Source organism: Phoca vitulina, unplaced genomic scaffold, assembly GCF_004348235.1.
Source record: "Phoca vitulina isolate PV1807 unplaced genomic scaffold, GSC_HSeal_1.0 scaffold98, whole genome shotgun sequence".
NCBI classification, from domain to species: Eukaryota; Metazoa; Chordata; class Mammalia; order Carnivora; family Phocidae; genus Phoca; species Phoca vitulina.
In genome coordinates, this window is record NW_022589801.1 from 887,388 (window position 1) to 909,544 (window position 22,157).

The following is a 22,157-nucleotide window of genomic DNA, read 5'->3' on the forward strand; positions in this document are numbered from 1 at the left end:
CTTCCCCCAACTCATTCTCGAAGGCGGTGTGATTGAAGCTCTGTGTTGGGGACGAGGCAAGTGGCTTACGACACCAGATGTGGAGCTCCACGGGAAGGGAGAGGGGCAGGAGCGAGGCAGGCTGGCACATGCGTGGGGTATTTATAGCAGAGTGAGTGTGGTTTGGTCTGGTTTGGTTTGGCAGACAATTACTAAACACAGTCGTGGAACAGGTTCTTAAGAAAGCTTTGGCCTTCCCTGTGTAGGAACACCCGCCTGCCTACCACAGCAAGGGAAAGGGTCCCTGCACCTCCTGGAGCCAAAAGATTGTTACCGGCGGGGGTGGGGGGGGGGGGGGGGCGGTCAGGCTCCCACATAACGGCCTGCCCAGGGCTCTAAACACTCTGTTACATCTTCTCAAAGAATTGTCAAGAAAGAGTTTGAGTGTAATATAATTTGCAGAACAAGTTTATAATATGTAACACTTTTACAACCCAGACCTAATCACTGTCCACCCAACAACAGTCATTTATGTATTGTATGGCTCTGTTCCTAGAGGGCAGGGACAATGGCTATGCAAATTAGTACCCCCCACACAGCCCAGCCCAGTGCACAAAGGGGACACCCACAAAACAAAACTGGCCACTGTGAAAATTACATGCAAAATTGTGCCTTGCTGGCCATGAGTTGATATTAGAAAATGGGCCAAAATTGAGGCTTGGAGGTAGACCAGAGAGATTGGGACATGTCCTGGAAGAGGAGGAGCAGTGAGGGCTCTGAGTCACCGAAGGGCAGGAACAGATGTCAGCCAAAGCAGCCAGACTCACCCGTGCCTGGTTCTTCCGTCCCCCTGAAGCTGGGAGCACAGTCATTTACCAGAACACTTGCCATTCGTGGTGTGATGCCCATAATCCACGGGTACTTGTGTGTGGTTGTTCTAGAATCCCTCAGACTCTGCTTCCCCATGGGGGCTAGAGGCCGAGTTTGGGAAGTCCCCCCCTGCCAAATGCACATAATTCCATATAATAATCAGAGAAAATCCTTCCTTTTTCTAACTTACAAATGCTTATGGAGCTGAGGATGTGGACCACAAACAATAATGGATAGTTTTGTACAATAAATGGCCCGTTATGTTGTATTACCTTTACAGGTAATTTTTTTCTTCCCTTCCATTCCCCCTAAAATAGGAAACACTTTAATATTTCTTTCCTTTTTTTTTTTTAAGATTTTATTTATTTATTTGACAGAGAGAGACACAACGAGAGAGGGAACACAAGCAGGGGGAGTGGGAGAAGGAGAAGCAGGCCTCCCGCGGAGCAGGGAGCCCAACACGGGACTCGATCCCAGGACCCTGGGATCATGACCTGAGCCGAAGGCAGACGCTCAACGACCGAGCCACCCAGGCGCTCCACACTTTAATATTTCTTAGCATGAATATACATTGAGAAGAATACATCTCTCTTTTTCAGGTAATATTTTGTCTTTTTTTTAATATTTTGACGGAGGTATAACCGATATGGAAAAACCTGCACATATCTAAATGTATACAAGTTGACGGGCTTGAGGTGAGATCCACAGTGTTGAACGAATGAGAGAGGACAACAAGGAAGGGGAAGGACTCACCTCTCACTGGGCTGACAGGGCCCCTCTGGGCCCAGAGCAGGGCTGCAGGCTCCCAGGCTGTGAAATGTTTCCATGACCTCTTGCAGCGAGGGGCACCACCAACGCTTGTCTCCATCTGTCAAGCCAAGGGAGGGCAGAGTGTCAGGGAGGGCAGAGGGGGACAGGTGCACTACTCCCATGGGAGGGCTGGGCGTGACAGCCCCTGGCCCAACGGGACCCGTTTCTGCCTTCTCTAGCGCCGCAGGTGTTTTCTGGAGGAATCGAGCAACCAGCGGTTTTGAGACATCCGCTGGAGCTTTGGGAACCTGGTCCTTCATTCTCTTGTTTTCAAGCTCTGGCCACCTTGAAGTGCGAGGGCCCAGGGGTGATGGCACCTTGACTGGCTCCAGCAGGCAGCCGTCGGGGTGCTGAGCTGCCCAGAGCCGAGCCAGATGAAGAGACTTAAACCAGAGGCCTCAGAACTGCAAGATGTGGAAGACATGAGTCTCAGCAGCCCTGGGCCCTTGCTGAGGGCAGCCCTGAGCCTCCTGCTGACTCGGCGCTGCCCTTGCAGCAACAGCTGGGCGGTCCCAGGTCCACCATATCCCAGCCCAGGGCACTCCCTGCAGCCTGGGACACGTCTCCACAGCCAGCTTGAGCTCAAAGTACCATTGTCTCTTGACTAGTTTGACAAACCATGAACAGTAATCTGACCTCACCAATGATGAGGGAAAACCTTATGTACTCGGGGCTTTTCCTAAGGACATTTTTCAGAACCAGGAAACTAGAAAAACAATGTGCAGGATCCTATTTCCCAAAGATGGATGCAATCCAGTCAGCCTCCCACACGCTCTTTGCATTGTGACCTCTCCGCACCCCACCAAGAGGCGGAGTCCATGTCTCCCCGCGGTCCTTCCTCTACAGCACCTTATTGATTGATTTACTGGCTTCTTGTCTCGGTCTCCCCATTAGAATGTAAATTCCATGAGGGCAGGGCCCACTCTGCACACCCAGGGCCTGGAGGAACGGCTGGTGTGGGGGTGGGGGAAGCTGAATGAATGAATGAATGACTGGAGAGAATCCTAAACAAACCTGACTGAGTAGTACTGGAACAAGAGGGAAACTGAAGACCAGCCATAAGATAAGCTGGTAGTATCAGGAATGTGGACAGACGTTGACTTTGACAGATGGTCAGAATCATGAACTCGAAACAGGGCTAGAAGCACATTAGCAGTACGTGCTTGACCCTTCGCCGTTCTGCGGGTCAGAGTTCCCTCCGAAAGGCCCACCTCAGTGGATCCCCCCATGTGCTGGAACCATGCCAGGTGCCCAAGATAAAAAGGTGGCTGGGGGGGCGACCTTGACCTCAGGGAGCTCACAGTCTAGGAGGGAGGGGAGCCAGGCAGATAAATACAGGAGAGTGTATTCAAAAAGCAAAGCAGGTGAAAGGTGCAGAGCCTGCTCAGAGGAGGGGAAGTTCACTGGGGCGGGGTGGGGGTGGGGGCATGGCACAGGTAACGGGAAAGGTAGCACGCACCCAGCAAAGGGACAGAAATGACCAAGGCAGAGAAGCATGAAAGAGCACGGAATGCCCAGCGACTCAAGGCAAGAAACACAGCATCCTCAACTCTTTGAGAAGTTTTGGCCACAGTCTGGTATGGCTGCAGAGCCAGCCACCGATGGAATGGCCTGCAGAGGGTCTCTGAATCCCGTCCAAGGACATCTCTTCTGCTGGCATCGGGTGTCTCTCTCTTTAGAAATGTATATGGGTCGGGGCTCACCCAACAAGTAATTAGACTCTTGGAGGAGGAAAAACTTTGTTTTTTTTCCTCTCGGGCAACTTAACAAGTAAGAGTAATGATACCCCTTGCCTGCTTCACAAACGAGCGGAGAAGAATGAAGTCTGCAAAACACAATGAGATTCCACTACAGAGAGTGAGCTGTTTACCGGGGCCCTTGGGGGACTGCGCACGTACGCACACGCATGTGTGGGCGGGCCGACGAACTTTCCAGGGAGGGAGGATGCGTGTGCAAAGAGAATCGGCCTAGGGTGAGGCCCTGGAGGCCCAGCTTGGGGGGGGGGGGGGGGGGAAGACAGCTGCCTGCAGCGTAGGACCCCAAAGGGTGCTGTGCACATCCACCCTCACACGCCCTCCTCAGCCCATGCAGGTGCATCAGGTGCTTTAAAACCCCTTGGGAACAGCGGCTGCAGGTGCCGCCAGCTTCCAAACCTGGAGCCCAGCATTGTCCCTCTTCGCTAACCCGCCCCGTATTGACTCCGCACCACAGCCTGACCCAGGCTGATGGGTCAGGAGAGGTTCCAGAGCAAGGGGCCTGGGCTGCCTCAGGATAAATCGGGCCCAATCAACAGCGCGGGAAATTGGTTAAGTGACGACAGGCGCCCGACAGCCCGTAATTAACACTGCCTAGAACTAGGCCACGCACTCAGCTTTTCCTGAGCACTGTGTCCCGAGTGGGGGTTTTCCGGAGCGCTGACACAGAACCAACCTCCGACGCAAGGCTGCCAGCTCCAACACCCTCACTCTGTTTCTCCACAGCCACACGGCAGTCGTTGGAGGCGATGCCCCCGGGCGCATCGGGGCCCCGTGCCCTTCTAAACGCCAGTGCTAACAGCCCTGAGCTCCTGGGCTCTGTTTAGAGGCTGAAAGTCTAGAAGCATCCCTCTGGGTGGTTCTCCTGGGATGGAACTGATGCTTTGGGGGAAGGCAGGGGAGGAAAAGCACTGGGACTAAAATAAAAGTGACTTTTCCATCTGTGCCTCAGAAGAAGCGTTACTTCACGTACCACCACCACCTCCACGCTCCTGGCACCACTGTCAGGGAATGGGAAAACCACACACGTCCCAAAACCTCCTCGGCTCGACGTGCCAGTCCCAGCAGCTCCCCTCTGCAGGCCTGTGTCATCCCTTCCCACCCACCAGGTCCCATCCTGGGCCTTAGCGGTTAGATGACAGGGCACAGGGTCCGCAGGACTCTAGTCTCTTTCTCCCCCTCCCCGACCCCCAAATCGAATTGCTAAAGAGTATTCTGGGGTGGCTGCCTTGGGAGGGCCAAACATCTGCCTGGGTCCTGATTCTTTTTTTTTTTTTTTAAAGATTTTATTTATTTATTTGAGAAAGAGAATGAGATAGAGAGAGAGAGCATGAGGGGGGAGGGTCAGAGGGAGAAGCAGACTCCCTGCTGACAGCAGGGAGCCCGATGCGGGACTCGATCCCGGGACTCCAGGATCATGACCTGAGCCGAAGGCAGTCGCTTAACCAACTGAGCCACCCAGGCGCCCCCTGGGTCCTGATTCTTGACGCCATCTTGGAGACCCCACAATTCTCCAGGAGGGGGTTCCCAATCATCCTTAATGGGGGCGGGTGCTGGTTCCTAAAGAAAAGTTAAGCAACCACCCCATCAGACTGAGCCCAGATCCCACTTGGAGCGTGGGACTCAAGACATTTAGGGGAGGCTTACAATCTGTTGAACACAATCTAACCGAGTAAATACAAGGATCTAATTAGCTTTATTAAGCAATTCATCCATCAGACAGCACCCCACCTAGCAAGCAGAGGGGAGCTCCAAGGAGTTGGGCAAAATGGAAGGTTTTTATAGGAAGGAGGGTGGGGCAAAAAAGTTATTATGGAAAGAAAAGAAAGGATTGTTCCATGCAAGGTCACCTTCCCTTAGGGGGAAGGGCAGGGGGTCTTATTATACACATAGATTACCTCATTGATGCCTATCAGAAAATTCCTGACAGACTTAACACTTCTGGAGGGAGGTTGAAACTGCAGTTAAGTATTAAGCCCTGGTTTAGTGACCTGGCCTAAGTGATGCCATTTTGGGCCTGTGGTTTTCTTTTCAACAAATCTTACGTTTTTATTTTATTTATTTTTATTTTTTTATTTTTTTAAAAGATCGTATTTATTTGACAGAGAGAGAGAGACAGCGAGAGAGGGAACACAAGCAGGGGGAGAGGGAGAAGCAGGCTTCCCGCGGAGTAGGGAGCCTGATGCGGGGCTCTGTCCCAGGACCCTGGGATCATGACCTGAGCCGAAGGCAGACGCCTAACGACTGAGCCATCCAGGCGCCCTAAATCTTACATTTTTTAAAAAAGATTTATTGATTTATTTGAGAGAGAGAACAAGAGTGAGTGCACATGCTTGGGGGGAGGGAAGGGCAGGGAGAGACTATCCAAGCAGACTCCCCCCTGAGTGTGGAGCCAGATGGGGCTCCATCCCATAAGCCATGAGATCAGGACCTGAGCCGAAACAAGAGTCAGACACTTAACCGACTGAGCCCCCCAGGCGCCCCGCTTACCATTTCTTATCCTCCCAATTGTGATTACTCAACTTCCCTCAGCACTTCTGTATTTAAATTTACTTGTCTCAATATCACTGGCTTTAGTCAATCAGCTTTAGCCTGTCATTTAAACTTTTCATTCACTCAATAAACAGTAACTGAACACCAGGCATTGTTCTAAACACTGGGGGCCCAGCATTGAACAAAAGAGACAAAATCCTGGTCTCATGGAGCTGATGGTTTAGCAGGGAAACTGACAGAACACATGAAAAATAAACAGTTTACACCGAATGAAGCCAGGTGGTATAAATGGCCTGGAAGAAAGGCGGTTGGTCGGGGTGCTGCGGGGGGGCAGCTAGACACAGAAGGAGGAGCCCTGGGTGCACCCTGAGCCCAGGCTGCCATTCCTTGTCTTTTAGGCCCAGCCAGGAGCCAGGGTGCTAGAGGGGTGCGAGGCCCAGGGGTGAGAATATAGGACAGAAAGAGGGAGGGGAACCCACCTGAGACAGGGAAACTGAAGGGACCCCATGGGAAACTGCTTTTTGCTCCTCTCCCTGCTTCTGTTCTTGCTGGGACCTGCAGCCCCACCTTGCACACGCCTTAGAGTACAAATAACGTACGTCCTAACTGTAAAGGTCAAGGAGTACATGATTTCTTTGGAGTTTTCCGGCACAGTCGGTAACATCCAAGGAGGGACTGGGTGGGGTCCTCGGGTACGTATTCCAGACCCCTGACCTTAGACATCTTGACCCCAAGACCCCTTGGCTCCTGGGCATAAGTGACTTGTGGAGGATACCTGGACCCTTGTCCTTGTTCTGACCAGTTAGGACATGTGCACCATCCTCAACGAAAAGCCCAGACCCCAAGCAAAGGAGACACTCACTCTCCTCTCCTTTCTGAGTACCCCTACACACCCTGTCTGCTATACTCTATCACTGATGCTCTTCGATAAACTCTGCTTTCACTTCCTCCTGGCTCACTTTGATTTCTATCCTGTGCGAAACCAACAACCCTCTTGGCTGGTCCTGTGGGACCCCTCTGGGTCCTCGGGCCCCGCCTGCCCACACCACACAGACCCTGCAGACTGGGGCAAGGAAGCAACTGGTCTCAGGAGGATGGAGTGATGTGATCAAAGGGATCCATGTATGTGGTAAAAACACAAAATTCCATCAAGTGCATATTTTAAAAACATGTACATCTCATTGCCCCAACTATAGTGTGAGCACGGGAAGGAGTCTGGAATTCTCCTGAGCCTGATGCTGCCTCTCACCACGGACAACTACATGCCCGGGACCTGGATAAGCTCTGACCCACACGCTCTTCTTGCTTCTCATCCCCATGGGTTTCTTCTCCAGACCGCTCTACCCACGTTTTTTCCAGGCTTCCTTTTGTTCCTTCTCTGCCATGCAACCCATCCCACTGACCCTTCATTTTCCCTTTCCTACCTGCTCACCCTGAGCTAAGGCCCTCCCTCTGGCACCTCCACAGCCTCCTGCCTGCCTTGCTGTAATCCAGCCTAAACCCCCCCACACCCTCACACACACACATGCACCCCCATATCCACCCACCACACACACACACACCTATACATGCACACCATATACTACAGATCAACACCCACTTCTGCACCACTTACACTACACCCACACTACGCACATACCACCCATCTGTACACACACCACACATACCACAGATGCAGAACCCACTTGTCCAACACAAACATACCCACACGCCACACACCTACACACTGCACATACCATGACACACACAACACTCATCCACACACACTCACATATCACACACACGCATCCCGCCCATACTTACCACACACAGCACCCAGCCGCACCCCCCCCGCATAGCCCCCCCACCCCTGACACAGAGTCCTTGTCAGCCCCTGATCCTTCTATTCATGGGAGCGAGGGTGTGTATAGGCTAGGTGATGCAGTCCCCAGGCCACCTCTCCTCTCTCCTGCCCTCTGGAACTGACACCACTGCCCGGCGTCACCTAACACCACTGAGCATTCCTGGCCCCCAGTGTGTAGGACAGACTTGCATTGTGCCAAACCATTGAACCACCATAGCTCCTAGAACTAGGTTTTGCTGCAAATAACAAAAAGACCAAAAATAAAACAAAAAAACCTACCTGGGCTTAGATAAGCTAGAATTTTATTTCTCTCTGATGAAAAAGTCTGGAAGCAGGTGGGCCACACTGGTGCAGGGACCTGACTGATTTGTAGGATCTTGGGTGCCCGTCTTCTGCTCTGCCGTTCTTGGCATGTGCCTCTCCTTCTCAAGATCACCTCACAGTTCAGGATGGCTGCCAGAGGCCCAGCTGTCATGTCTCGACTCCAGGCAACCACTTCCTCACTTTCCTATCTCAGGATGCACACTATTGGATTATTTTTAATAATGCAAGGCCCCCTCAGTATGACTCAGGAAGGTAGGAGCAAACCGCCCTCTCACATTTAAAAAGCAAGAATCTGAGACTGATTTAGACTCAACCAAGAGCTTCCCAGTAACATCCCTGAATACAAGGCCCACCAGGATTTCTCTCACTTTGGATTTCTGAACCTGAGATTTCTGGAATATTCCTGATCTCTACCTAAAATGAAACAAAAGATACCAAATACTGACAAGGATGTGGAGCAACAGGAACTCTCATTCATTGCTGGTGGGAACGCGAAAGAGCCCTTTCGGAAGACTGTCTGGTGGTTTGTTACAAAACTAAACACTCTTACCACACAATCCAGCAATTGTGTTCCTTGGTATTTACCCAAATGAACTGAAAATGTATGCCCACACAAAAAGCCGCACATGAATGTTTACGGCAGCTTTACTTGTGATTGTCAAAAACTGGAAGCTACAAAATGTCCTTCAGGAGGTGAATGGCTAAACAAACTGTGGTACATCTAGGCAACGGATTACTACGGAGTGGCAAAAAGAAATAAGCTATGAAGCCATGAAAAGGCATAGAGAAACCTCCAATACATATTGCTAAGTGAAAGGAGCTAGTCTGAAAAGGCTACATACTGTATGATTCCAGCTAGATGACATTCTGGAAAAGGCAAACTCTAAAGACCATGAAGAGATCAGGGGTTACCAGGGGTTTGGACGGAGACGGGGAAGAGTGAACAAGGGGAGCACAGAGGATGTTCAGGGCAGCGAGACTATTCTGCATGATACAGCAATGATGGACACACGTCATACATTTACCAAAACAGAATGTACAACACAAAGAGGGAACACTACTGGGGCTGCCTTCCATGGGTTCCTCCCCGCACCCATCCCACCCCAATCATGGGTCCCTGTGTGCTGTTCTTGGAGCGAGGGCCGTGGCTTTCATTCGCTCGGTGGTTTCCCAATGTGGCTGCATCTTAGAATCACTTGGGATTTCTTTTTTAATTCTAGAGCCCAAGCCAGGCTCATTAAACCATCGTAGTGGGGGGATGGGGGGACAGGTGACAGTAAAGCTGCTCCCTAAGAGATTCCAGAATCTCTTTGTTTTAGATTTATTTACTTATTTGAGAGAGAGAGAGCATGGGGAGGGGCAGAGGGACAAGCAGGCTCTCCGCTGAGCATAGAGCGCAATGTGCCTAGGGCTTGATCTCAGGACCCTGAGATCATGACCTAAGACGAAATCGAGAGTTAGACACTTAACCAACTGAGCCACCCAGGTACTCCAAAGTGAACCCTAATTTACACAATAGCTTTTAGTTAATGATAATGTATCAGTAGTGCTTCATCAATCCTAACAAATACACTATACAAATGCAAGATGTCAGTAGAAGAAACTAGTGTGTGTTGCAGCGGGGAGAGGGGGGTGGCAGGCCAGGGGAGTAATAGGGGAACTGCTTTCTGATCAAATATTCTGTAAGCCTAAAACTGTTCTAAAACAACAACAACAACTGGGGCACCTGGGTGGTGCAGTAGGTTGAGCATCTGACTCATGGTTTCAGCTCAGGTCTGATCTCTGGGCTGTGGGATCGAACCCCGTGTTGGGCTCTGTGTTCGGCACGGAGTCTACTTGGGATTCTCCCTCTCCCTCTACTCCTCCCGCTCGTGCTCTCTCTCTTTCTCTTAAATAAATCTTTAAACAACAACGACAAAAACAAAGAACTCTGAAGAAAGGAAACAGAGGAAAAGGTCTCCCTCCCCACACAGCAGCATGGGCAGCACATCCCAGCAGTCCAAGGGATTTGGTGTTTGCTGCATTCCGCATCAAGGACCCAGCTGAGAACCAAATGCGGTGGTTCTCAGACCTGTCTGCACATTCTGGAATCTCTTAGGGAGCAGCTTCACAAGTTATTGTCATCCTCCCATCCCCCCACTACTATGGTTTAATTAGCCTGGCTTGGGCTCTAGAATTAAAAAAGAAATCCCAAGTGATTCTAAGATGCAGCCACATTGGGAAACCACCGAGCTAATGAAAGCCACGGCCCTCGCTCCAAGAACAGCACACAGGGACGCATGATTGGGGTGAGATGGGTGTGGGGAGGAACCCATGCAAGGCAGCCCCAGCTCCCTGTGCACGCAACAGCTCTCAGCCTTGCTCCCGAGGTGCAGGAGCCCAGAGGCCCCCAGCCCCACTGTTTACTGGAATCACCTGGGGAGGTTTTTAAAATGCCCCTGTCAGGGCTGTACTCCAGGCCAGTCTCTGGAGTCCTCAGTCCTGTTTAAAGCTCAGACACAACTGAAAACTGGTGGCTAGAGGCTGAGCTCTAGGGGAGCCACGGAGATTTCTGATCAGGGTCTGAAAGACAAACATGAAGAAGTGCTCACCCTATGACTGCGTGAGGTTTATGCACTTGGCCAAAGCAGCAGCCACGGAGCAGCGCCACACGACCCGGCCAGGACACGAGGGAGATGCCCGCTGGGCTGGGGTATCACACACACGCCTGTCCCCCCAGGGCCAGCGGATCCCGCCTTCTGACCTCGGACGGCCGCACAGCACGTCTGGAGTCTGGCCCGCGCACGCAGCTCCCCAGTCGACACACTGCACAGGATCAGAGGGGCTGGTGGGAAAAGATGCTGATGTCTTGCTGCGGGCAAAGCACACATTCCCCGACACTCAGCGGCACACTGAACAAGTACCACCTGAGTCCTACTGTGCGCCGGCTCCTGTAGCCGCCAGGAACTCAAGAGGGAGGTAAAACGAAGACGAGCGAAGCCACAGTCCCTGCGCTTTGGAGCACAGAGAGCGAGACAGAGAAGATAAAGTGAGCCGGAGCCGGGGGTCCAGCCCCCCACCTCGGAGACTGTAGGTCATACAAACCATGTGAAGCTTGGGCTTTCCAGGCCCCTGATTGTCTGCGAAAAGGGAAAATCACAGTATCTACTTGGAGGATTTTGTTGTGGTGATTAAATGAGATAGGCCTGGCCCTGCGCTCAGGGCCTGGAACCAGCTCTCTAGAAATGTGAGCTATTATTTTTAAGGAAATGACTTTTATTATCACAACAGACAATAATATGCTTTTAAAATGAGAATCAATTCTGAAGTTGAATTACTGTTATTGTCACGTTCCAACTGGAGACTTTGAAGGGGCCGGGCCTAACAAATGACAGCTCTGAGGGGGCCGGGGGGCTGGGCTCTCCAGGGTGGTCCTCACGGGGTTTGCCTGCTCCTTTGGGTCTGCACCATGTTCTCACAGTACCAGTGTGAGGATTAAGAGTGCAGCTGGATCCCAGCTTGCCTCCTTGGCCCGGGCAGAGAGGCACCTGCCCTGTGAAGTTGGGAGTGAAGGTCACCCCCACGTGAACAGAGGGCTGGGCTCTGGGCCCCGCACAGAAGTGCTCCTTGTATGTGGATGGCCGCCGCGACCATGGGACATGGGATCCCAGGCTGTGTGGAGCCCCCAGGGGCAGCTGTTCTCCGGCAGGGCCTCTACCCCGGGAGGCTGCAGGAGGCTCTGGACGGGTTGCTCCGACCACCCCCGCGGGAGACTCTCCCGAGCACCATGAAAGGCAGGTGAGGGGAAGTGAGGACAACTCCTAATAAGACAGTGAAGGGCAGAAAGTGTCAACTGAACAGACAGACTAAGGGATTTTTGACTGCTTAAAAGCCATCTGAGAAAAGAAAAAGAAAACCAAAAACCAATCATCTGAGAATAGAGAGAGACAGGAATGGCCAAAACAGAACTAGAGGAATTAAGAAGAGGGAGCAGAGTATTTGTGCTGCTTAGATCCTTTGGTTTATCTAACGATCTCTGAGTCATAAAGAAATATGTTTTTGCTTTGATAATAGCTATTGTATTTTGAGTGTCCACTCTACACCTAGTGCTTCACCGATGTTATTACTGCCAACTCTGGAAATGAACCTGAGTGCTCAGTGCTGGCCCCTCGGAGGACTCTGACAGTCGGACTGCCAAGCTCCATCTGTGTCCTGACGCTGCTCCATGCTGCTGTAGGGTTCTTCCCAAGGGAGCGACTGTCAGACATCCTGTCTCCACTCCATCCACCCCATCCTATGCTCTGTCACCCGTCATGCAACCCCATGTTCCCACAATATGTCAAAATTCCTAGGAAGGCATCAGCCTGCAGCTCCAATCAAAGACTGCTTCTGCTGCTCCCTAATACTTTTCTGATGGTGCACATCCATCATTAAAATTTTTTAAATTTGTACCTCCAACAAATATACATTTATAAGCTCTACAAATGTACCTTGATGCTAATATGCCATGTATGTGTTAAAAGGTGAATTTAAAAAAGATGAGCTTTGGAGTGCCTGGCTGGCTCAATTGGTGGAGCATGCAACTCTTGATCTCATGGTTGTGAGTTCGAGCCCCATGTTGGGTGTGGAGATTACTTAAAAATAAAATCTAAAAAAAATAAAGAAGATGATGATGAGCTACTTTTGACAACAAATAAAAAAAGATGAGATACTATGATTTAAGTTTCCACCTTAAAATACTGGGAGAAAATAGAGCAGATCAAACTCCAAACAAGTAAAATTTGAAAGGAAATAAAGGTAAGAGCAGAAATCAGTAAAACAGAAAACAGAAAAACTCTAAGGAAAATCAACGAAACCAAAAGCTGGTTCTTTGGGGATCAATAAAGTTGATAAACCTGAAACCCAACTGATCTGACTGAAGAAGAAAGAAACACAAATTACCAGTATCAGAATGAGAGGTCATCATCACTGATCCAACAGACATTAAAAAGATAATAAGGGAATATTATGAACAAACCTATGCTGATAAATTAGACAATTCAGGTGAAATGGACACAAACTAACAGAGCTCACTCAAGAAGAAACAGATAATATATATAGCCATGTATCTATTTCTAACAATTGGATTTGTAATTAAAAATCTTCTCATAAAGAAAACTCAAGGCACAGATGGCTCAACTGGCTAATTTTACCAAACATTTAAGGAAGAAATAATACCAGTTCTATACAAACTGAATATTGAAGAAGAGGAAATACTTCCTAACACATTCTATGAAGCCAGTATTACTCTGATACCAAAACCAGAAAAAGAAAACTACAGACTAATATCCTTTGTGAACATAAATGTTAAGAGTTCTCAACAAAAAGTTACCAGATTGAATCCAAAAATACATACAAAATTAATACATCATGACCAAGTAGGATTTATTCCAGAATGCAAGGATGAATAAACAAACATTCAAAAATCAGTCAATGTAATTCACCATATTAAGGGACTGAAGAAGAAAAACCACATAATCCATCTCAAAATCTAACATCCATTCCTGATAAAAATTCTCAACAAAGTAGGGGTTTATCAAGGTTATAGCATACAAGATCAATATGCTTTTGCTTCTGGAAATCATCACAAGAAATAATGACTCTTAATAATGACTATCTGGGGAGAAGTGGCCATGGGGAGTGGTTAGGCAGTGAGGCTTTCACTTTTCATTTTGCACCTGTCTCTAATATTTGAATTTTCTGCACTTGATACATAGAATACTTTAAGATAACAACAGGGGTTACCTAGCTAGTGAGGTTATTGGTCTTTGTTTTGTTTTATTCTTTTTACAAGCAGCAATCTTATAAATATTATCTGAGAGGGAATAAGGAAGGAGGATAGAGAAGGAGGGAGACAGAATACAAGCAACAAAAGAAAGTGACCCACAAAACAGGGGCCTGTCTCAGAGAGCCCCAAAGCCCCAATGACTGTAATACTGGAGCCCCAGGGACAAAGGGAAAAAGCATGGTGACCATGTGAGGAAGAACAAAGTGTCCAAAGACACTGCTAATAAAAATGAAACTAATTCGTTCTGAGAACTACATTTCTCACTCACTTAAAAAATGTCCAAAGAATGGGGGCACCTGGGTGGCTCAGTTGTTAAGCAACTGCCTTCAGCTCAGGTCATGATCCCAGGGTCCTGGGATCGAGCCCCACATCAGGCTCCCTGCTTAGCGGAAAGCCTGCTTCTCCCTCTCCCACTCCCCCTGCTTGTGTTCCCTCTCTCGCTGTCTCTCTCTCTCTGTCAAATAAATAAAATCTTTAAAAAAAAAAATATCCAAAGAATGTACTGGCCAGGGTCATTTTATTTTGTTATATTCTTCCCCTCCTACACAAATATTATAGAAGCTGGTAGGGAATGGAATGGGTAGGTAAGAATGAACAACATTGTCTTGGAAGCTAACAGGACAGAACCTACGCGTGTTTTCCTCCTTCTCTCAAGTGTTTCGATCTCATTGATGGAGCTCCTTTTTTCCAGGCACTGCTGCCTACTCAGTGTGCTTGGCAGACTTACTGGCCAGTCCTACACTGGCACGGCCAAAGCATGTTTGTTAAAGAAACATGAGGTCAGTTCTTTTAAGCAATTAGTTGCACAAGAACATGTTTGCTTTCAAAACCAAATTCTGCCATTAAAAAAATGATTAGAGCTAATAAACGAGTTCAGCAAGGTTGAAGAATATAAGGTCTGTATACAAAAATCTGTTCTCGGGGCACCTGGGTGGCTCAGTCCTTAAGTGTCTGCCTTCGGCTCAGGTCATGATCCCAGGGTTCTGGGATCGAGCCCCGCATCGGGCTCCCTGCTCTGCGGGAAGCCTGCTTCTCTCTCTCCCACTCCCCCTGCTTGTGTTCCCTCTCTCGCTGTGTCTCTCTCTGTCAAATAAATAAATAAAATCTTTAAAAAAAAAAAAAAAAATCTGTTCTCTTTCTAGACACCAGCAAGGAACAATCTGAAAAGAAAATGAGGAAAATAATTCCATTTATAATAGCATCAAAAATAATAAGGGGCACCTCGGTGGCCCAGTTGGTTAAGCATCTGCCTTCGGCTCAGGTCATAATCCCAGGGTTCTGGGATTGAGCCCCACATGGGGCTTTCTGCTCAGCGGGGAGTCTGCTTCTCCATCTCCCTCTGCTCCTCCCCCCCCCCCCGCTTGTGCTCTCTCTATCTCTCAAATAAATAAAAAATCTCATAAAAAAATAAAATACTGGGCGCCTGGGTGGCTCAGTTGGTTAAGCGACTGCCTTCGGCTCAGGTCATGATCCTGGAGTCCCTGGATCGAGTCCCACATCGGGCTCCCTGCTTGGCAGGGAGCCTGCTTCTCCCTCTGACCCTCCCCCCTCTCATGTGCCCTCTCTCTCTCTCTCATTCTCTCTGTCTCAAATAAATAAATAAAATCTTTAAAAAAAAAAAAAAAAATAAAATAAAATACTTAGGAATAAATTTAACAAAATAAATATAAGACTTACACACTGAGAACCACAAAACAGTACTGGAAGAAATGAAAGATCTAAGTACATGGAAATATATCTCATATTCATGGATTGGAAGACTCAATATTATTAAGATGGCAATAATACTCAAAGTTATCTACAGATTCAACACAATCACTATCAAAACCCCAGCTGTCATTTTTGCAGAGGTTGATAAACCATCCTAAAATTAATATGGAAATACAAGAGACCCAGAATAGCCAAAATAATTTTGAAAAGAGCAAAGCTGGAAGACTCACACTCCCAATTTCAATACTGCAAGCTGCAGTGATCAAGAATTTGGGTACTGGGCACCTGGGTGGCTCAGTGGGTTAAGTGCCCCACTTGATTTTGGCTCAGGTCATGATCTCAGGGTAGTGAGATTGAGCTCCATGTTGGGCTCCATACTGAGTGCAGAGCCTGCTTAACATTCTCTCTCTCTCTGGAGAGGGGGATGGGGTAATTGGGTGATGGGCATTAAGGAGGGCATGTGATGTGATGATCACTGAGTGTTATACACAACTAATGAATCACTGAACACTACATCAAAAACTAATGATGTACTATATGTTGGCTAATTGAATTTAAATTAGAAAAAAAGAAAGTTGCATTCTAAATAGAAAAAAAAAAAGATTCTCTCTCTCCCTCTGCCCCTCCCACCCCAGCTCATGCTCTATCAAAAAAAAAAAAAAAAATTGGGGGTACTGGCATAAAGATATATAAATCAATGGAATAGGGCTCCTGGGTGGCTCAGTCAGTTAAGCGTCTGCCTTCAGCTCTGGTCATGATCTCAGGCTCCTGAGATCGAGCCCCACATAGGGCTTTCTGCTCAGCGGGGAGTCTGCTTCTCTCTCTCTGTGTTCATGCTCTCTTGCTCTCTCTCTCAAATAAATAAATAAAATCTTTTAAAAAAAATCAATGGAATAGAAATGAGAATCCAGAAATAAACTCATATATCTATGGTCAATTGATTTTCAATAAGAATGCCAACTCAATGGAGAAAGAATAGTCTTTTCAACAAACAGTGCTTTTCAGCAAGTGGATATCCACATGCAAAAGAATGAAGCTGGACCCTTATCTCACACCACATAAAAAAACCAACTCAAAATGGACTAAAGAACTAAATGCAAGAGCGTTTTAAAACTATAAAACTTTCATAAGGAAACATAAGGGAAAAATATTCATGACCTTGGACTAGGAAATGGTGCTTTGTCTGACACCAAAAGCACAGGCAACAGTAGAAAAAAATACATAAATTAGGCTTTATCAAAATTTAAAACTTGTGCATCAGGGGCACCCAGTGTGGAGGCTACTTCAAAGCAAAACAAAACTAAACTAAACTAAAAAAAAACCTTGTGCATCAAAGTCCACCATCAAGACAGTGAAAAGATAAACCACAGAATGGGAGAAAATATCTGCAAATCATATATCTGGTAAGGGTCTAGTATCCAGAGTCTATGAAGAACTCCTGCAACTCAACAAAAAAAGAACCCAACCACCCAATAAAAAAATGGGCGAAGGCCTTGAATAGATGTTTCCCCAGAGAAGATATACAAATGGCCACTAAGTACATGAACAAATGCTGAACATCCTTAGTCATTAGAGAAATGTAAATCCAAACCACAAGATACCACTTAACACCCACCAGCTTGGCTATTAAAAGATGGACAATAACAAATGTTGGCAAGGGTGTAAAGAAACTGGAAGCCTCATACATGGCCAGTAGGAATGTAAAAGGATGCAGCCACTTCAGAAAATAGTTTGGCAGTCCTTCAAAAAATCAACCATACAGTCACCATATGATCCAGCAATTTCACTCTTAAGTGTACACCCAAGAGAACTGAAACTTATGTCCCCATAAACACTTGTGTGCAAATGTTTATAGTAGCATTATTTACAATAGCCAAAATGTGGAAACAACCCAAGTGTCCTTCAACGGATGAATGGATAAAATATGGTATATCTACACAACGGAATATTATTCAGCCATAAAAAAGAATGGAATACTAATACATGCTACAGGGTGCATGAACCTTGCAAATATGATGCTAAGTGAAAGAAGCCAGACATAAAAGGTTGCATATTGGGGCGCGTGGGTGGCTCAGTTGGTTGGGCGTCTGCCTTTGGCTTAGGTCATGATCCCAGGGTGCAGGGATCGAGTCCCACGTCAGGCTCCCTGCACGGAGGGGAGTCTGTTTCTCCCTCTACCTCTGCCCCTCTGCACTACCCCCCCCCCCACCACTCGTTCTCTCTCTTTTGCTCGCTCTCTCTCATTTGAGAGCGAGAGCAAGCACAAGCAGGGGGAGAAGGAGAAGCAAGCTCCCCACTGAGCAGGGAGCCCGAAGCGGAGCTTGATCCCAGGATCCTGGGATCATGACCTGAGCCGAAGGCAGATGCTTAACTGACTGAGCCACCCAGGAGTGCTCAAATGAATAAAATCTTAAAAAAACCCCAAAAGGTTGCATATTGTATAATTCCAGTTATATGAAATGTCCAGAATAAGCAAGTTCATGGAGACAGAATGTAGATTAGGGGTTTTCAGGTGCTGGGAGGAGGGGGGTGGGAAGTGACCACTGATGGGTATGAGTTTTTTTTCTAGGGTGATGAAAATGTTCTGGAATTATTAGATAGTGATTTTAGTTGAGCAACTCTATGAATCATATTGAATCATACACTTCAGAAGGGTGAATTACATGGTGTGTGAATTACATCTAAACAACTCCAATTCTGTACCAGTCTTAATAAATATTAATAAAGCTTCACTGTGTCTACAATGGCCCCCACTGTCCTCTAAGATCTGGCTCCAAACATCCAGTTTTATCCCCTACTCTGCCCCCTTTAAGGAAGTCCTACTCTCCCCTCCTCCTTGTCTTTGTTCCCACTGCTTCCTGCTTCCCTTGCATCGCTCCACACCTGAATCCTACCCCCAGGGCTGCAAACCAGTGGAGCTCTATTCCATCTACAGTCGAATAGAGCCTGCAGATGGGTTCACAGTGGGGGTTTGGGGGTTTGGTCTTTTAACTGAATTAGTTACCAAGAGGAGATTTCACATAAATGTGGGTATTCTGGCTAAGACAGATTCTGCTGGCTGCCGATCCAACAACCATGCTCCCCTTCCTCCCTGTTAAGGGAACCCAGTCCACCTCAGTGGATGAACCATGTCATCCCACTTATCTTGCAGGGATTGGTCTGGGGTGCTACTGGAGCAGTCAGAGCTCCGAGCCACAGGCAACAGAGAAAAGCTCTAGCTGTTTGAACAGAAAACAGTTTATTACGTGTCCTAAGCCAATTGACTGTAAAGTTAATGAAGCTTAAGTTCTGGGGCCCTCCCTTGCACGGCCCCCCTATGAATTTCTAGGTTAGGTAGGGAAGCCAGGCTACAACCAGTGGGCATTTCTACATGAACATTTCTGGAAAATACCCTAAAGATATCCAGGAGAATGGGACCTGAACTTCCCAAGGTACAGTAGTTAGTATGATTTCTCTACTCATTTTAAATAAATGTTCACTTTCATACTTAATTTTCCATGTTAATGAATTAGATGATCCACATGTTATAATTAAAGACAAAGATTTTAAAGCAGCTATTATAGCTATGCTCAAAGTGGTAAATGAAAATATGCTCATATTGAATGAACAAATAAATCCCAGTAGAGAAATAGAAACTATTTAAAAAATTATACAGAACTAACTGGAAATTCCAAAACTAAAAATTCAAATATTTGAAAAGAGGCTGAAAGAGTGAGTCTCCAGGATTCTACCCTGGAGGGGTAGAATCATGAGGCTAAAAATTCTTCAAACATAGCCAGGGTGTTCAAGGGCACCAGACAGTCAGAAAACATGGCAAGTGTCCTCTAAAACCTGTGACCCAGTTCTGTCTAATGAAACAAAATGGAGTGTCCTGATAAAAAGAAAAGTACGAGAAGGAATGACCTCGTCTCCTCTACTCTTCTTTCTGCCTTGAACTGCTGTGTCATGAGAACATGATGATGCTTGGTGTTATGGCAGCCATTTTGCAACCTTGAGGAGTAGTAGTGAGAAGGGAGACATAAAAGCTAAGCCAGAGCCCTGATATTGCAGATCTGCTGAATATACTACAGAAGCCCTCACCTCTGGATTTCTTGTCACGTGAGATAAGAAACTTCTCTTAATTGGGTATTTAATTCTCTTAATTGTTACTTACAGCCAAAGTACACTAACTAAAACATGGCTTCTCTTGAAAATGGAGAGATCTGGCAAGACCAGACCTACTAGCCTCTTAGACAAGGCAAGAGCTCTCTAGTCATGGACTTGCTTGGTCCCCACAGGCAAGTGAGTTTGCAATCCCTGCCTTATACATCTTTTGAGAGATGAATCAACTGCCCTCTCTCCTACAAAGCCCTCCCTGTCTCCGGCCTCCCCGAACCCCCCACCCGACCTGGCTAGAAGTAATCTTCCTCTCTTTGGAATTCCCACAGTTTTGTGGCTGTGTCCATCTCCTGTTGTAATTGTGCGTTTCATCCCCTCCCACTTGGCTGTCAGCCTTCTGAGGGCAGGAACTGCGCCTTATTCATCCCTGTATCTCCCTCTGCCGTCTAGCAAGGTACCAAATACAGGACACACTCAATGCATGTTTTCTAAATAAATGCATAAACACCCCCTGCAGTGAAAAATGTCAGTGTTCTGCAATACCCCATTCTCCAAGCTCACCAAGGAACTTTTAACTGGTGACCTGGGCTTCTTCTCAATCTAGGAAAACAGTATCCACCATACCCCAAAACTCCAGCGACCCCTGAACCTGAACTCTGTTCAGCCCTCAGCCGCAGTGACCCAGAGTGCACCTGTGACAGTCCACTCTGAAGCCTGGGCCTGCGTTAGCTCCCCCTTTACTCGGGAGGCATGTTGGGATAAAGGTGATATTCCCAGGATAGTCTGGGAAAAGCAGCCAATCACCACAGACTCCAGGAAAGGATGGAAATGTACACACATGCAAATCTCTGAAAGGCCAGGCAACCTGAAAACACGTACAGCAATTTTAGTTCCAAATGGGAGGGAAGGCAGCTCAAGGTTCTGCCTCAGGAGGCTGTGTCCCACAGAGGACAGGGACCTGCGGAGCACCTCAAGTTGCTAACAAATCCTGAGCAGCATGACTTCCTTTTATATCAGTCCTGGATCTAACTTAACCTTGCACATGCTTCTTGAACTGGTGGTTGATTTGTAGTTCCAGCTTTTGGTAGGTTCTCTGCTGGTCCCTAGTTCTTGTCTCTAAACTTGTTTGTTTTTAATTTTGGTAAAAAACACATAACATAAAGTTTTCCACCTTAACCATTTTGAAGTGCGCAGTTCAATGGTGTTAAGTACACCCCCACTGTTGGACAACCGTCACCATGTCCATCTCCAGAACCTTCTCATCCTCCCAAACTGAAACTTCGTACCCATTAAACGCTAACTCTCCATTGTCTCTTCCCCTGGGTCCTGACAACCACCATTCTACCTTCTGTTTCTATGAATTTGACACCTGTAGGTATTTCCCATAAGTGGAAAGTATTTGTCCTTTTGTGTCTGGCTTATTCACTTAGCGTAAGGTCCCCAGAGTTCATCCATGTTGTAACATGTGTCAGAATTTCCCTTCTTTTTAACACTGAATAGTATTCCACTACATGTGTATACCATGTTTTGTTTATCCACTCATCTTTCAGTGACATTTGGGTTACTTCCACCTCTTGGCTATCGTGACTAACGCTACTCTGAATGTGGGTGTACAAATATGTTTAAGTCCTGCTTCCGGTTCTTTTGCGGACCTGGCCTCTGACTTTCCCCAAATCAGTCAAGATCCCGACCTTGGGCATGGAATTCTCTAGGCCAGTCTCTATTCCAATGGGAGAGAAAGAGAAGCCTGGGCTGGGCTCTCAGGTGATGCCATGAGAAACGTTCTGGAGCCAGAGCTGAACTGGCCGAGAACTCCAGAGCAGGTTCCTGGCCCCTCCTGATGGGAGGGCAAATCAGGCACAACGTGGCAAGAAGCAGAGAAGAGTGGGACGTCCCCTCTGCCCCTGCGGGAGGAGACACATACCAGTGCATGGAGGAGAAGAGCAGGACAAGGAAGGCCTCTGTTCCCCAAAAGGGCAGGCATGCAGCAGAGGAGGCCCCAGACGCTCAAGAAAGGGCAGCCCAGGCTGCAGGGGCAGAGGTTATGAAAAGGATGGGGATGCCGGGACTAGTGCTATTCAGAAGACCTCAGTTACAAGGGTACCGGTGTGCAGATGGGGGGGGGGGGGGAGGGGGGGGGGGGGGGGAGCAGGGGGAGGGGGAGCAGGAGGAGGCTGGAATATTCTCATTTGACAGATGGGCCTCGGCTCAGCCAACTCCTGAAGTACAAGAGGCACAAAAGCAGAAATCTGAAGGGCTGGTGAGGCAGGGGCTTGAGGGTGCATCGTGGGTCCATGACTGGCCTTCCAAGCTACGTGCTTTTGAGTTTTAGTGGAAGGGTGGGCAGACTACAGCTGTGGGCAAAGGTGGGGTCTGGACACTTGTGAATCCCTCTCCTTGTCTGCCGTAAGCACCTTTCCACTGGCTACATGATATGTTTCAGTGCCCAAGTGTCTAGGTTCAGGTACCA

General features: G+C 47.8%; 1 protein-coding gene across 1 annotated transcript in view; it reads right to left on the minus strand.

Moving 5' to 3' along the window:
• The window catches only part of FAM178B (family with sequence similarity 178 member B), a 113,060-nt gene that overhangs the window by 41,733 nt on the left and 49,170 nt on the right, over positions 1–22,157 (minus strand). Inside the window, exon 9 of the mRNA XM_032397355.1 lies at positions 1,603–1,717. Coding sequence (XP_032253246.1) covers positions 1,603–1,717 — 115 coding nt within the window. The remainder of the gene's footprint in view (positions 1–1,602; positions 1,718–22,157) is intronic.